We start from the raw sequence: 15,463 nt of genomic DNA on the forward strand, positions 1-15,463 counted from the left end.
AATAAGAGTCATGCAATTTGCTGTAGTTTTATTGTCAGTGAAGCATGCTTGTCAGCGTTTAGGTTATTAAAGAAAACAAAGTGTAATCAATACCAAGAGAAAATGAACAATAAAATGAGCATTGAATGCAACAACATAGCAGGAAATGCAGTGCAAACGACACGTGACGGACGTAAAACATCATTAGCTAGCATGATAGCCAGCCTAGCTAATGCTTCTATCACGGTTCCGGAAATAAAAACGAGATGAAAGGGAATAAAACATGGATATATACCCCAACAAATGGTGACAGTAATTCATCCATCCATCTCAGTGTGACGTTCATTAACCATAACTCAGGCGCATTAATATTAGCGGAGATTCACAGCCACATCACTGCTGTCTAAGCAACACAAAACATCCTCAGACAATCTCTCTCTCTCTCTCTCTCTCTCTCTCTCTCTCTCTCTCTCTCTCTCTCTCTCTCTCGTTCCCTCTCTTTCTTTCTCCCTCCCTCTACCTATATCTCTAAGTGAATCTCAGAAAAAAAATCATACACGTATATACATATATATACATATATACAGGGTTGGGAGGGTTACTTTTGATATGTATTCCACTACAGAATACAGATTACATGCTGTAAAATGTCATTTGTAATGTATTCCGTTAAAATACTCAAGATCAGTATTCTAAATACTTTGGATTACTTCAGCACTGGTAGATTTTTTTTCACTTGTTTTGACTATAAAAACTCGCCAGTACAGTAAGACAAAATACACATGTTAAAAATACATTCTCTGAAAAACCCAAATATCTTATGCAGCGTTGCTTCTCAAACAAGATCAATCAAATTTATCTTGTTTTTAAGGATTTTCAGATATATTTTTTTACAGGAAAACAATACAAAAATTATTATCAAAAATATGATTTTTGCCCTAATATAAAAGGTCTTACTAGAGAAAAGAAATTATGATCCAATGTGAATTTTCTTGATAAATAAATGTGATCGTGTCTGATAACATGTGCATGTAAAATGGCTAGAAATAGCATTTTAGCTTAGCGTAAAGCTGACAATTTACACAATGTTTATTTCTATTTCTTCTGCTCCAAACTTACTTCAAACGTACTTCTCTGTCTGCTCGTATGAATGTAACACATCATAAGAAAGTGTTTCACTGCTATTCAAATGCACTTTGGATCGCATCATTTATATGTATAAATGTTTTCCATCTGAAAGGATTAAATATTAAATGAAACAAATGACAATAAAATACAAAGTAATCTCTTCAGTAATCAAAATACTTTTTGAATGTAACTGTATTATAATTACCAATGATTTAAACTGTGTCAGTAGTGGAATACAGTATTCAGTAATACAAATCATATTTTGTATTTTAAATAGGTAATCCTGTTACATGTATTCTGTTACTCCCCAACACTGATTATATGTGTGTGTTCTTTCTTTAAAAATTAAAAGAATGACATAAAAAAAGGGGATGAACAAGCCAGCTTAACGGCAACACTGACTTGACAAATTATGTATGTTTGGGGCGGGACTATCTCTTTGCACAACCAATGAATGTCAAGGAAGTTTTCTGAAATCTGTTTGAAAACAGTGATTTTTCTTGCACTTCCACTTTGTGACACAAGTGGTACAAAAATGACACCCATCAGCTTTAAATGCAGACTAAGCAAGGTAACTCATCAACACTGAAATATTAAAGGGATAGTTCACCCAAAAATGAAAATTCTCTCATCATTTACTCACCCTCATGCCATCCCAGATGTGTATGATTTACTTTCTTCAGCAGACCACAAACAAGCTCCAAAAATCGCATAAAGGAAACATAAAAGTAATCCATAGGACTCCAGCATTTAAATCCATATATTTAGAAAGGATATAAAAGGTGTGAGTGAGAAACAGATCAAAAAAGGACTTAAATATTGTTCTGTTTCTCACTCACACCTTTTATATCGCTTCAGAAGACATGGATTTAACCACTGGAGTCTTGTGGATTACTTTTATGCTTTTTCACAACTCTATTGCATGTCTGCAAAATGTAGTATATCACCCAAAACATTTAATTCATGCTTCAAAACCTAGTTATTGTGTCTGTAAATTGGCCAGTGTCACCAGTATGAAAAGTTTTTTTGTCATTGTGTGAGCCGTACTGGTCAAAATATTTAGCACATTTTTCACCATGGCAGTCAACCCTGGAAATGTTTGTTCTGTACAAATTTTTACTGTACTATAAAGAATGTCAGCTGAATGCTATTGTGTATCACACTGAGCTTTTTAGAAACTGATTTCAAAAGGATATGCACATTTGTATGTATTATACAGTAAATTTATTTTTGTTGCAATATGTTACATGTAAACCGAAAAATTACATTTGCATGTCCATTTTTACACATTTCTTACATGTAAATTCATATATAATGAACAGAGAATTGCCACAAAATGACTTCCATGCAAAAAATAAAACAAAACAGCAGCAATGAAAAAACCTGCGGTTGTTCTGTAAAAAACAATAAATTGTAAGACTGCAAGTTCCCATCTTCTTGGTGGACATCCTGTCACTCTTGTTGGTCTGGCCAGATATTTAGCAGACATCACAAATCACATGTCATAGATATTTATGGAATATGCATGTATGTCTGACAGATGTTAATAACTGTATGGATAATTTTGCATGTGATGGCTCACTGAACGATGAAAGAATGTTTAGAAGTTGTGAAGAGTATGACAATTTCACTGAGAATCTACTAACTGAAAATTGTAGACAATTGTACTTACTCTTTTGCACACATTTGCCAAAACACATGGAATTTGCTTAAATGAATAAGTAAGTCAAATCTGGTGTATACAAGAAACTAATTCTTCAGTGATATGAATTTTTGTTTTGAAAAAAATATAATTACAATTCGAGAATTGAGCCAAAGCGATTTAGAAAAACTGTAATATGTAAAAACAAGGTCAAAAGTCAAATCATGCTTCAATGTCGTTCAGCTAAGTGCATAAAACGACAGTCTAATCAGTAACGGTACAATGTGGACAAAATGTGCATCTCAAGTCTCTTTCATCTAATCATCAGCATAAAGCACCAGCTTCTGTCTGACTGACTTGCAGCCTTTAACAGCAAAGATTTTCTCCTCTGGAGGAAAGAAAGGCATGTCTCTGGCCACTTTGTCAGCCAGATCAAAGTCTTCAGTCATGTTCAAGTGGGCCATTTCAGACAAGACACACTGACGCACATGCTTCAGTTCCAGAGGTAGGAAAGGAATAAAATGATCAATCAGATGCTGATCTATGAGACTAGAGTGCCAAAATCCACCTGCGGAAAAGACCAAATTAATTGATTATTTGTGAAAGAACCAATATTATTATATTATATTATATCCAGATCTAAATAACCTGATGTTTTTATTACCTTTCATATTATGTAGGGTTTATCAGTATATTACAGTAATAGCTACATACCATTCTTGTCATTGTAGATGTTTTGAGAGATTTGAGTCTCCAGTCCACTGCTGGTCATCTGTATCTCTTCTCGATCTCTCCCTTCTTTCCAGAAATCCAGAGTCAATTTGTTGATTGTTCTCATCTCTGAGTTACTAAAAATAAACTCTTTTATCATGGACTGGGTCACTCTTTTATGAGACAGTATTCACTTACTGCTCTGGTTTTATTACACAGCAACAATAGTTACAGGACTCATGTTTAAAGACTAAAGAATCTGTGATAGGACGGACGGACGGACAGACAGACAGACGATAGATGGACTGACGGACAGACAGACAGACAGACAGATAGATAGATGGTGTCACGCGCACAAGAAGAGATAGTCACAATGTCGGGAAAAACTGCTTTATTGGCAGAATGGCAAAAGTACAAAGGGGCAAATCCAAAGAAGCGTAGTGAAGGGGAGCATAAGGTCGAAGCCGGGAGATCAGAATAACAAAGGGGCAAATCCAGAGAAGCGTAGTAAAGGGAAGCGTAAGGTCGAAGCCGGGCGATCAGAATATACAGAGACAAACAAGAGAGTAGTTTAAACAGGGGAAAGCTAGCGAAACACTAGAGCTGGCAAAGCGAAGGGGTAAACTAAACAATAACCAACCACTGTGGGGAGAAAGGGCAGGGTATAAATAGGGGAATAGAACAGTGCAGGTGAAACTCCGGTGATTGGGAGCGAGTGTGAGAGCTAGAGGGGGCGGGGTGAACTTGGGGAGTAGCGTTCGTTACAGATAGATAGATAGATAGATAGATAGATAGATAGATAGATAGATAGATAGATAGATAGATAGATAGATAGATAGATAAAAGCACATATTTACATTCATGACAACTGTGTTGGTTATTGGTCATTATTATTAAACTATAAAAAAACAGTCAGAATGTAGTGCATCCCTAATTTGAATGTTGATTGATTTGATTAATAGTAAGAACAGACCCATAAGTTGAGTGAATCACCTGATAAAAATGAAGATTGCATTGTTGAATGACACTCCGTCTAATTGATGATTGTATTCCAGAAAGGGCTTTATGGTGTCGATCAGCTCTGGATTCATTTTATTAACTTCATCAAATATGAACATGGAGCGGGGAAAGCCTGACACATTCCCATGAATCCATTCCCTAAGTTGGGTCTGCATATACACATAGAACCAATTAATTTTAAGCATTTCGCAAGCCTACTTTCAAACTCTTTATATTCATTACAATCCCAATGTCCCAGTTAAAAATAGTTTTCAAAGAGCCTAGATCAGTGTGCTCAATCCTACCCATGGAGCAGAACTAAGGAGCCATGGCCATTGATGGAATCACAGTCACCAGCAATGACTTACTTGATAAATTCTTGTCATATCCTTGTGTTGGAACCAGTAATCAGCCTTGAATGTGTGGACATGTTTGCTCTTCTCCCCATTTTTATAAATATTCCTTGCAATGATTTTGGTGACATAACTCTTTCCCACTCCTGGTGGCCCATGGAAAGAGAGCACTAGTGGTTTGTTTGGATTTGAATCTTCCATAAAGGAGGACAAAGCATTCTGTATAGTTTTCATTGCGATGTGTTGTCCATATAGAAACTTCCTTAAATCCTTTTTCAGTTCTGACAATATTATTGACACAGGTTTGTAACACACACACAAACAAACACACAGACACACAAAATGTCAACTGTATTTCAAACAGCGCATATGTAACACATTTAAAAGAGATTAAATATAATGAGTCAAAATACTTTTGTTACAGCACATGCTAAAATTGACCCACTTTTGCTTACCGTTAGAATTGAAATGTCGTAAATCATCAATATAAGTCTTGTTTGTATCTTTAAACCCATCAAAATAACTTTCAAAAAAGTCAAAGAATCCTGCCTCAACTGTTACACAAGGTAATAGGAAAAAAAGCAAAAACAAATGTCCTGAATTCATTACGAAATTGCTCCTCTCTGCTGATCTTCACGTTTCAATAGAAATAAGAAAGCGAGGTGTGTATTCCATGTGTATATACATTTAGCAGGCTTTCCAAGAATGTAGTTTGACCACCTTAACACAATAGGGTTGGGTGAGTCACAATGAAGTCATGTTTTTCTACACCTTTCAGCATAAATTTGAATTTTCAATTTTAGATGAAGTATTCCTTTAAATTTGGACAGCACCTGTTGGGTCAGGTCACAAGAACTCTTAAAAAGACAGGGTTTTGGCTTCAACTTAATTGCTGTGCAGATCTTGAGCAACACTTACAATTATTCTCTCATCTGCATTATGTTATGTAAAGTCTTAACTTTGATTGAAGTTAGTGTTGCTGGGTGACCAATGTCAAATGCAGTGGGCGTGGTAATCAGACGTCAGAGAGGTATTTTATTTTTCATACTGTAGATTTGATGGTGTATTTTCTAAAAAGAATTGATTGATATTGTGTGTAAAACAAATGAATGTAACCAATGTGATATTACACTGTAAAGGAAGGCAGAGGTGTATTGAGTCACCATTAAGACTACGTGTCCCTTACATAAAGTATGACATAGCCCAGTCTATGGAAAGTAGTCACCATTGTGTCCTTGAGCAAGGCACTCAACTCCAGGTTGCTCTGGGGGGATTGTCCCTGTAATAAGTGCACTGTAAATTGCTTTGCATTAAAGCATCTGCCAAATGAAATGTAAATGTAAATACATGTAAATGTAGTCAAAATGTATATGCAAAGAAAGGAATAAATCCTTTTTTGAAAAGAGACAGGCGAGGAACTTTCCACCAATAGTTAAAAAAGAGAAGGCCTGAACAATAATGGTGGCAAGTGGAAGGACACGATCTGTGGGCTTCATCAGAGATAGTGAACATGAGAGATTAATGGGTCCAAAAGTGATAACTAAAAGGTATATCATTGAGAACTTGGAACTGTGTATTCAGAATGGACAGCTGACCTTTCTCAAGTTTGTTGGTGACACAATAAACTTCTTTGACATCTGGAACCCTGGACTCTGAGAGATTCTTCAAAGATTTTCCACGACAATTTCAACGTAATATAACATGGAGGAAAAACAAAGTATCCCAGGGTTTTTTTTTTAAAAGACACCAGGGTTTGTTAGTCTAACACAAGTTTTGTGGGCAAACATGGAGAAACTTTCTTCAAGAAAGACCTTCATTATGGTAAATTTACAGTATGTATTCAAGAAAGTCATGGAACGTTTAACAAAAGTGATTTCATTTGTAATTTTTGTATGTCAGAATTCACTTATCAGAGCTAAAATTATCAAAGTATGAAATGTGACCAATGAACAAACCAAACCCAACACATATGGGTGTTTCTCCAAAGTCAGACATTTTCATGTACTGTAGTATGGGTTGTTTTTAATTAAAACTGACAGATTTTAACGTTTCTCTTTTTGATATATAAAGGTCACAGTGAAACTTCATCAATTATTTTGTGTACTTTGTAAATGCCATTTATGTAACAGTTTTACCGGTTTAGCCTTGTCCCAGACATTTAACATTCTCCCATTATTTACTGTAAAATCCATTAAAAACATACAAATTCTTGCATGTTTAAAATGTAGTTACTATAAACAAAGTGTCAAATAAACAAAACGTATTAATATTAATTATAAGAAAATATTTCTATCAGTTTTTCAAAAATTGTCAAAATTTGTAAAAAAAAGTTTTACAAATCTCCTGTGATTCCTGTACACATATTGTTGGACATTGTTGGTAGACAAGTTAAATAAACTATTGAGGGTATATTATACACTACCGGTCAAAATGTTTTGAAACACTTGACTGAAAGGTTTCTCATGATCTTAAAAAGCTTTTGATCTGATGGTGTATGCTTAAATATTTGAAATTAGTTTTGTAGACAAAAATATAATTGTGCCAACATATTAATTTATTTCATTACCAAACTAAAATTGTATTTAAAAAAATTTAATGTATGACTTGGACAAATAATAATAAAAAAAGCAGCCAATAAGTGCCCAACATAGATGGGAACTCCTTCAATCCTGTGTAAAAAGCATCCCAGGGTGAATCCTCAAGAAGTGGGTTGAGAAAATAATAAAAGGGTACATGTGGCTACTTTGAAGATGCTAAAAGAAAACACGGTTTTGATTTATTTTGGATTTTGTTTATTCACAACATAATTCCCATATTTCCATTTAAGTTATTCCATAGTTTTGATGACTTTACTATTATTCTAAAATGAGAAGAAAAAAAAAATTATAACAAAGAGTGTTTCAGAATAAAGTGTTTCAAAACTTTTGACCAGTAGTGTATGTATATATATATATATATATATATATATATATATATATATATATATATATATATATATCTGTGAATTTCTAGAAAATAAATTTATTTTCTAGAAATTCACAGAGCTAAAAGTGCTCAAAGTTGAAGAAACACCCATATATAAGTTGTGTTCTTCCTATTAAAAAACAAAAATTGATGTGTAAGGCACGAAAAAGAAAACAAAAACAAGCCAGCTTGACACAGCAACACTGACTCGACCAGTTGAGTTTGGGGCGAGAATATCCCTTTAAAACAGCCAACGAAAGACGGGGACGTTTTCTGAAAACGGTTTGAAAACAGCGATTATTCTTCAAATTCCACTTGGTGAAACTTGACAGACATTACACCGCTTTAAATCCAGACTAGGCAAGGTAACTCTTCAACACTGAAATATTAATAAGTAAAAAAGGTCAAAAGTCAAATCATACTTCAATGTCGTCAGCTAAGTGCAGAAAACGACAGTCTAATCAGTAACAGTACAATGTGGACAAAATGTGCATCTCAAGTCTCTTTCATCTAATCATCAGCATAAAGCACCAGCTTCTGTCTGACTGACTTGCAGCCTTTAACAGCAAAGATTTTCTCCCCTGAAGGAAAGAAAGGCATGTCTCTGGCCACTTTGTCAGCCAGATCAAAGTCTTCAGTCATTTTCAGGTGGGCCATTTCAGACAGGACACACTGACGCACATGCTTCAGTTCCAGAGGTAGGAAAGGAATAAAATGATCAATCAGATGATGATCCAAGAGGCTGGAGTGCTGAAATCCACCTGTAGAACAGACCCAATTAAAGGTGTCTGTTGCAAGAACTAATAATACAATATAATATAATATATTATAATACACTTTTGGTCTTTTAATACATACTGTTTTTAGCATTGAAGACGTTTTGAACAATCTGCATCTCCAGTTCCTTGCTGTTTATCCGTATTTCTTCTCTTTGTTTGCCATTTCTCCAGAAATCCAAAGTCAAGTCTGTGATCACTTGTCCACCTGCATTACTATAAATAAACAGAGCTTATTGTGCACTGGGTCACCCATGTAGGAGAAAGAACAGGTAGCATTTATTACAAACATAACATAATAAACTGATAAGGTTGCATCACCTGAGAAAAATAAAGATTGCATTGCGGTATGACACTCCATTTAGATGGGGGTTGTAGTCTAGATATGGCTTTATGGTTTCGATAATCTTTGGGTTCATCTTGTCCATTTCATCAAATATGAACATGGAGCGAGGGAAACCTGATACTTTTTTATGAATCCACTCCTTTAGCTTTGCCTGAGTGGAAAATGCAGATCCCAGTTAAAGCAATGACCCTGTACTTCTGCTATGTCTGCTAATAGCCCAACAAGCATGTTTTCATGCATGTTATTATTTGTTGTTACCATAGTAATTAAAAGCCATCTGTTGTTATACTTGATTAATAAGGTAGCAGTCTAGTATGTAATGAAATTGGCATGATTTAGCCTACTTACACTGTTCTGGTCCGTCATCTGGTCGTGTGGGAAATCAAGCTCAGAAATAAATGTGCTAACATGCGTGCTCTCTTCTCCTTTTTTGTAAATGTTTTTTGCGATGATTTTAGCAACATGATTTTTCCCTACCCCTGATGTCCCATGGAAAGACAGGACCAGCGGTTTATTGGGATTACTGTCAGTCATGAACGACGATACAGCTTTTAGTATGACCTCGGAAGCGATGTGCTGCCCATACAGAGACCGTCTGAGATCTTCCTCCAAACCTGAAAGTAACTTTGACTTAATACAATTATATTGTTTATTGTTATTGATGCATATTGGTGGCTGACAGCAACATTGAAAGCTGTAAAATTAATAAAGTAATTATTCAATTCACGTAAATACAAAACCCCTATTTATTGTTAACATATAGGTGTAAAATGCATTATTTTGCAGTTATACTCACGTTTAGGATCAAAAGGCTTTAAACCATCCCCTTGAAATATTGCGTCATACGTATAAGCTACAAAAGCAGCTAACACTTCCATGAAACCTGACGTTAAAGTTATATGAGAAAAAAGACACAAAACGATTAATAAACAAGACAAGTTCATCATTGAAGCGTTTCTGCCTTGCCTCAATCAGTCTCGGTTTCGTTTCTACAAGGAAATGAAAGCAAGGCAACAGTGAATGACGTTAGTGTGCATCTATCCTTAGCAACAAATTAAAGCAGCAGTTGCCTAGCCCTAGACAAATAATAAATTCATATAACGATGGCTGGGTAAATAACCCAATTGCCAACCCAGCATATATTGTTGGCCTGAACTAACCCAGTGTGTTGGGTTACTTCTTTTACACATTTCACCCAAAATGTCAGCTTATTTTAAGATTGCACACGTGGAGCAAAGGTTCACTCAGTAATTCTACTCCAGTACACTTTTTGTCAAGTGCGGCAAATAACTCCTCAAGGTCTGCTAGCTGTCACGGTCTGTTCTGTGGGTGGGCTGAATTTTTTTTAGTTTATGTACACAGCCCTGGCTCTGTAAATTGGACAAAAACAAAGTGGATCAAACCCGACCCACAGAACACTACTCCAGCCAATCAGCAACAGAGTGTGGTTCTTGCATGTACACAGGATGGGGGATCTGTGCTGACTGACTCCAGCCAGGTCTCCTAAGCAACCAAATTGGCCTGGTTGCTAGGGAGGGTAGAGTCATATAGGGTAACCTCCTTGAGGTAGCAATAATATGTGTTTCTCGCTTTTGGTGGGGCACGTGGTGAGTTGTCGTTGATGCCGCGGAGAATAGCATGGGCCTCCACAAGCGCTACGTCTCTGCAGTTACGCACTCAACAAGCCATGTGATAAGATGCGCGGATTGATCGGTCTCAGACACGGAGGCAACTGAGATGCGTCCTCCGCCACCCAGATTGAGGCGAGTCACTATGCCACCATGAGGACTTACAAAGTGCACTGGGATTTGGGCATTCCAAATTGGGGACAAAAGGGGAGAAAAAAAATGTGGCTGATGCAAACTTTTTAAACTCCAAGGAGGACAAAGGGCTGAGAAACAGACCAAGAGAAGGATAATGATAAGTTGAGGGCTAAACATCGGCGAGGCTTTCGGCGGTGGAGAGACCTCCAAGAGGTAAAAGGCTTGAAGACAGATGCAGAAGTTGCTCTTTTTCTTCTCATTTATGCATTTGGCAGACGCTTTTATCCAAAGCGTATGGAATGATATTCCGGACATTATTCAAAAGGAATTGCAAATTGTATTTGCAATTGTGTTTTCAATTTGTGGACGCATAAAATGTGACATAATCCAAACGCAATTGCAAATCGCGCATTACGGTTTGCATTTTCGTTTAAGCGAACGCACAGTGACTGCCAAATTTCAAATGGAAAAGGAAAGTCCGTTTGCAACTGTGTTTCCCATATCTTACGAGTTTTGGCCCTGTCATATTTAAATAGCAATTTCAATTACCACGTCTGCTTTTCACTTTCTCAGCGTCGCGTATGTAGCCAGCCAAAACTCAAATGGAATACTATTTTTTATTTTTTTTTATTGCAATATTAACAAACAGAACAAGACGATACATACAAGAAATATAAACAATCTTTCAAAACAAAAGAGAAATTATGGTTCAGAATACATTAAGAGAGGAAATGTGAAAGAAATTTAAATATATTCAACAATAGTCTAAAAAGAAAAGAGAGTAAGAGAAGAAAGAAAAAAAAAGAAGAAGAAGAGGGCACAAAAGAAAAAAACATTAAGAGAGAATATTAAACATGGCACTAATTCTGGATGTTTTCATTGCTTTCTTGTTAACAGAAGTTGAAATTGTATTTAAATACATCTTCAATTCTTCTTTGAAAAAGCTAAAGTGGGGTTTACTTTTCATATATTTACATTTATGGATATGAAACTTTCCAATATATAAAAGAAGGTTTATACAAAAACATGCATTAATTAGATTCTTGTCTTTAACATAAAATCCAAAAAGAATGTGTCTATATGATAAAGAAAAGTTACATAAAACCTTTTGGACAATCAGAGCATCAATATTGTTCCAGAAAGACCGAGTAAAAAGACATTCCCAAAACAAATGATCAACAGTTTCAGAGGAGGCTTCACAAAAAGAGCAGGAAGTATCAATATCATTTCTAAATTTCTTTAAAAAGTATTTAACTGGATAAAATCTATGAATAATTTTATAGGATATTTCTTTAACTTTATTAGTTAGAAAGAATTTCTGAGGAAGTGACCAAACATATGACCATTTAATATCATCAAAAAGGTTATTCCAATAAGAAATGGAGGAAGGAATTGAAGTAACAGGGTCCAAAAATAATGACCTAATTTTATAATTGGATTTATGTATTGAAAAACAAACAGAACCAACCACAGTAGATTCAGGGCTAGGGGAGAAACAGAAGTCACTGTAGCACTATTATTGTTTCTAAACAGCATACAGATTTCCAAAGAGATGGCCTTGAAAACTATATTAAATTCTTTACTAGATACTGGGAATTGGTATCCTGAAACAAAATCGGAATAATTAAATAAATTACCTTCACTATCAAATAGCTGGTTTACTAATATCACCCCATTATTGAACCAGTTTTCAAGAAATAAAGATTTCCTCTTATGAAGAATATTACAGTTGTTCCAAATTAAAAAATTGTGTGGCGAGAAATTATGCTTGTAAATAAGTTTCCAAGCCATAAGCATCTGCTGATGATAATTGGAAAGTTTGACAGGAAGTTTACTAATTGAATAATTGCACATTAAAAGAAAATGTATACCTCCTAATTGAGAAAAAATATATCTTGGGATTATACTCCAAATAGAAGATTGATTGTGAAGGAAACGTTTAAGCCAATTAATTTTTAAGGTATTGTTAAGAGAATCAAAATCAATGAAATTTAAGCCACCTTTATTATAAGAATTCAAAATAACTGATTTTCTAATACTCAAATGGAATACTAATTCCCTTAGTATTTCCATTTCCGATGCCTTACAGAAACCTGTCAATCAGGGTCAAGGGTGGGATTATGCTATGGGGCGTGTTTGTCTTGGGAAGTGACGTCACTCACAGTCGACGGTCAAGAGGTGATGCCCTGAACAGACGCCGGTTTATCAAATCAAATCAAATCACTTTATTGTCACACTACCATGTACACAAGTGCAACAGTAGGTGAAATTCTTGTATGCAGTTCCGAGCAACATAGCAGTCATGACAGTGACGAGACATATACCAATTACAGTAAACAACATACTTACACAACACAATTTACAAATCAAATGTACACATACTTACACAACACAATAATTATATACAATGTACAGTAAACAATACACACAATATACAATACAATAAGTAGGAGTATATGAAATATATATATATGAAGTAGTATATTGAGGAGAATATGTTGACAGTCCAGTGTGAGATTATAGATGAATAAAGTGCAGTGCTAATTATTGATCCTGATAGACTGTGAGTGATGTCACTTCCCAAGACAAACACGCCCCATACCATAATCCCACCCTTGACCCTGATTGACAGGTTTCCGTGTAAGGCATCAATGGAAATACTAAGGGAATTAGTATTCCATTTGAGTTTTGGCTGGCTACATACGCGACGCTGAGAAAGTGAAAAAGCAGGCGTGGTAATTGAAATTGCTATTTAAATATGACAGGGCCAAAACTCGTAAGATATGGGAAACACAGTTGCAAACGGACTTTCCTTTTCCATTTGAAATCTGGCAGTCACTGTGCGTTCGCTTAAACGAAAATGCAAACCGTAATGCGCGATTTGCAATTGCGTTTGGATTATGTCACATTTTATGCGTCCACAAATTGAAAACGCAATTGCAAATACAATTTGCAATTCCTTTTGAATAATGTCCGGAATATCATTCCATAAAAGCGTCTGCCAAATAGGTGGGTTTGCTATGTTTCACAGAACCCATATATGCTGTTGTTGTGATGTTAGAATTAGTAGCAGGAGTGTTTTGTGTGTCTGGAGCTGGTGTGCGTAAAACCGTCTAGCGTACATGAATTTGGGGGCGGAGCTTCCAAAGGAGCACTGAAGGCAGGGGTGTGTTTGTTTTGGCAGTTGAGTTCGGATATCAACACCGTTTCTAAGGAATCGCTGAGTGCACCTTTAATGATGTTGGCTAGGTTGAGATATGGGAAGAATGCGAATCAGCAAAAAACAAAACAAGAACTGTCATGAACGTGCCCATGAGGGCTTTGTGAAAGTAGATTTATACAAAAATAAAAGGACTTAAATATTGATCTGTTTCTCAACAACACCTATCACATAGCTTCTGAAGATCTGGATTTAACCACTGGGCATATGGATTACTTTTATGCTGATTTTATTTGCTTTTTGAGCTTCAATGTTTTGGTCACCATTGACTTGCACTGTATGGACCTACAGAGGTGAGATATTTTTCTAAAAATCTTCTCTTGTCTTCTGCAGAAGAAAGAAATCTGGGATGGTATGAGGGTGAGTAAATGATGAGAGAAATTTCATTTTTTGTTGAACTGTTCCTTTAATGATGTAGGTTACAATACATGGTGCCCAGCAGATGGCGCTACATGCAAATATTTACAATAAATACAGTAATACCCCAACAGTTCATTTTAATGGTCAGTGGTTGACTGTACCGTTATTGCTGTGGGTAAATACATGAAGAAGGCAGTTCCAGAAACCTACAGAAAGTACCACACACCAAGTTCTCTGTCGAATCATGATCAATATAATTCATTCAATCCATCTACCTGCATGAGGCCTGGGAACTGCCAGTAATCACTCATGCGCCTCTAGCGGCTGAACTCAGGTACTGCAGCGGGAGCCCCTAGGTGTTTTGAATGAATGGAAAACGCTTTCCATGGCTGAAACAGAGTAGAGGGAGTCACAAAGAAAGCAACGACTAACTTTTGCTCAGTCGTGTCCTTCCAAGGATGTATTTCCAGGAGCCAGAAGTTGTGCCGTAGATTCAGCACCTTTACGAGAGTTGAAAGCGTCATTGGAGGGAATTTAAAGCCCTGCTGCCTGAATGGATGGAGGAGCTTTTTCGTCTGTGCGTGCGGGTCGATGGGGCTTTTCAATGCAACAGGTTAGAGCGAGTCTCGATATAATCAGTAAACAACAGAATCGATCGCCGTGTTGTGTTAATTGGTGCATTCATCGTGATTCGATATATTTGCTGCGATGCATTAATAACTAAACGGGCTGGCCAGTGTGTGTGCGCGTGCAAGCATACCGAACTATTCAAAATTACAGAATACTGTGAGATCAAAGAAGATGTAGTGAATTCAGGCCTGTTGGAAGTGTGCAGCATGGGTTTGCGCATATGTGCACATATATAATGCATATGCATATTGTTTTCTTATGTCATGCACTTTAAATGTGCATCGACGCAAACGCAGCAAAAGTCAGTTTATTGCAAACAGTGATGTTAAAGTTTGCTCTGTTTGGTTATTATGCGCGTGACTGATTTTGCTTAGTTGTCTGCAAAAGATAATCAATGCCAGGGGTTTAGATCTCGTTTCAACGTTGGGGGGAGTTTTCTGTACAATTTTGGTCATAGTATTGGCAATTTATGTTTTGCCAAGCTTGGGAGGGATGTGCCTCACCTGGCATCTACGCCCCTGGACACTGCAAGTAGACATTATGCAGTATCTGTGAACAAAGGCGTTTGAGGCAGTGTTTACTCTTCAATCAA

General features: G+C 36.2%; 2 protein-coding genes across 2 annotated transcripts; both read right to left on the reverse strand.

The window, feature by feature from the left end:
- Nucleotides 1-2,344: 2,344 nt before the first annotated feature.
- LOC127628451 (torsin-1A-like) lies at nt 2,345-5,498 on the reverse strand. The gene is made up of 5 exons (XM_052105198.1): nt 5,268-5,498; nt 4,828-5,093; nt 4,454-4,629; nt 3,464-3,597; nt 2,345-3,317 (listed from the first exon to the last, which is right to left on the reverse strand). The coding sequence occupies exons 1-5, from the start codon at nt 5,416-5,418 to the stop codon at nt 3,067-3,069; spliced, it is 978 nt and encodes a 325-aa protein (XP_051961158.1). The 5' UTR covers nt 5,419-5,498; the 3' UTR covers nt 2,345-3,066.
- Nucleotides 5,499-7,807: 2,309 nt separating this feature from the next.
- LOC127628450 (torsin-1A-like) lies at nt 7,808-9,878 on the reverse strand. Its single transcript, XM_052105197.1, has 5 exons — nt 9,695-9,878; nt 9,247-9,512; nt 8,874-9,049; nt 8,635-8,768; nt 7,808-8,537 (listed from the first exon to the last, which is right to left on the reverse strand). Exons 1-5 carry the CDS (start codon nt 9,843-9,845, stop codon nt 8,287-8,289), a joined length of 978 nt encoding a protein of 325 aa, XP_051961157.1. The 5' UTR covers nt 9,846-9,878; the 3' UTR covers nt 7,808-8,286.
- Between the last annotated feature and the right edge of the window lie 5,585 nt (nt 9,879-15,463).

This window comes from Xyrauchen texanus, chromosome 35 (assembly GCF_025860055.1).
Source record: "Xyrauchen texanus isolate HMW12.3.18 chromosome 35, RBS_HiC_50CHRs, whole genome shotgun sequence".
Taxonomy (NCBI): Eukaryota; Metazoa; Chordata; class Actinopteri; order Cypriniformes; family Catostomidae; genus Xyrauchen; species Xyrauchen texanus.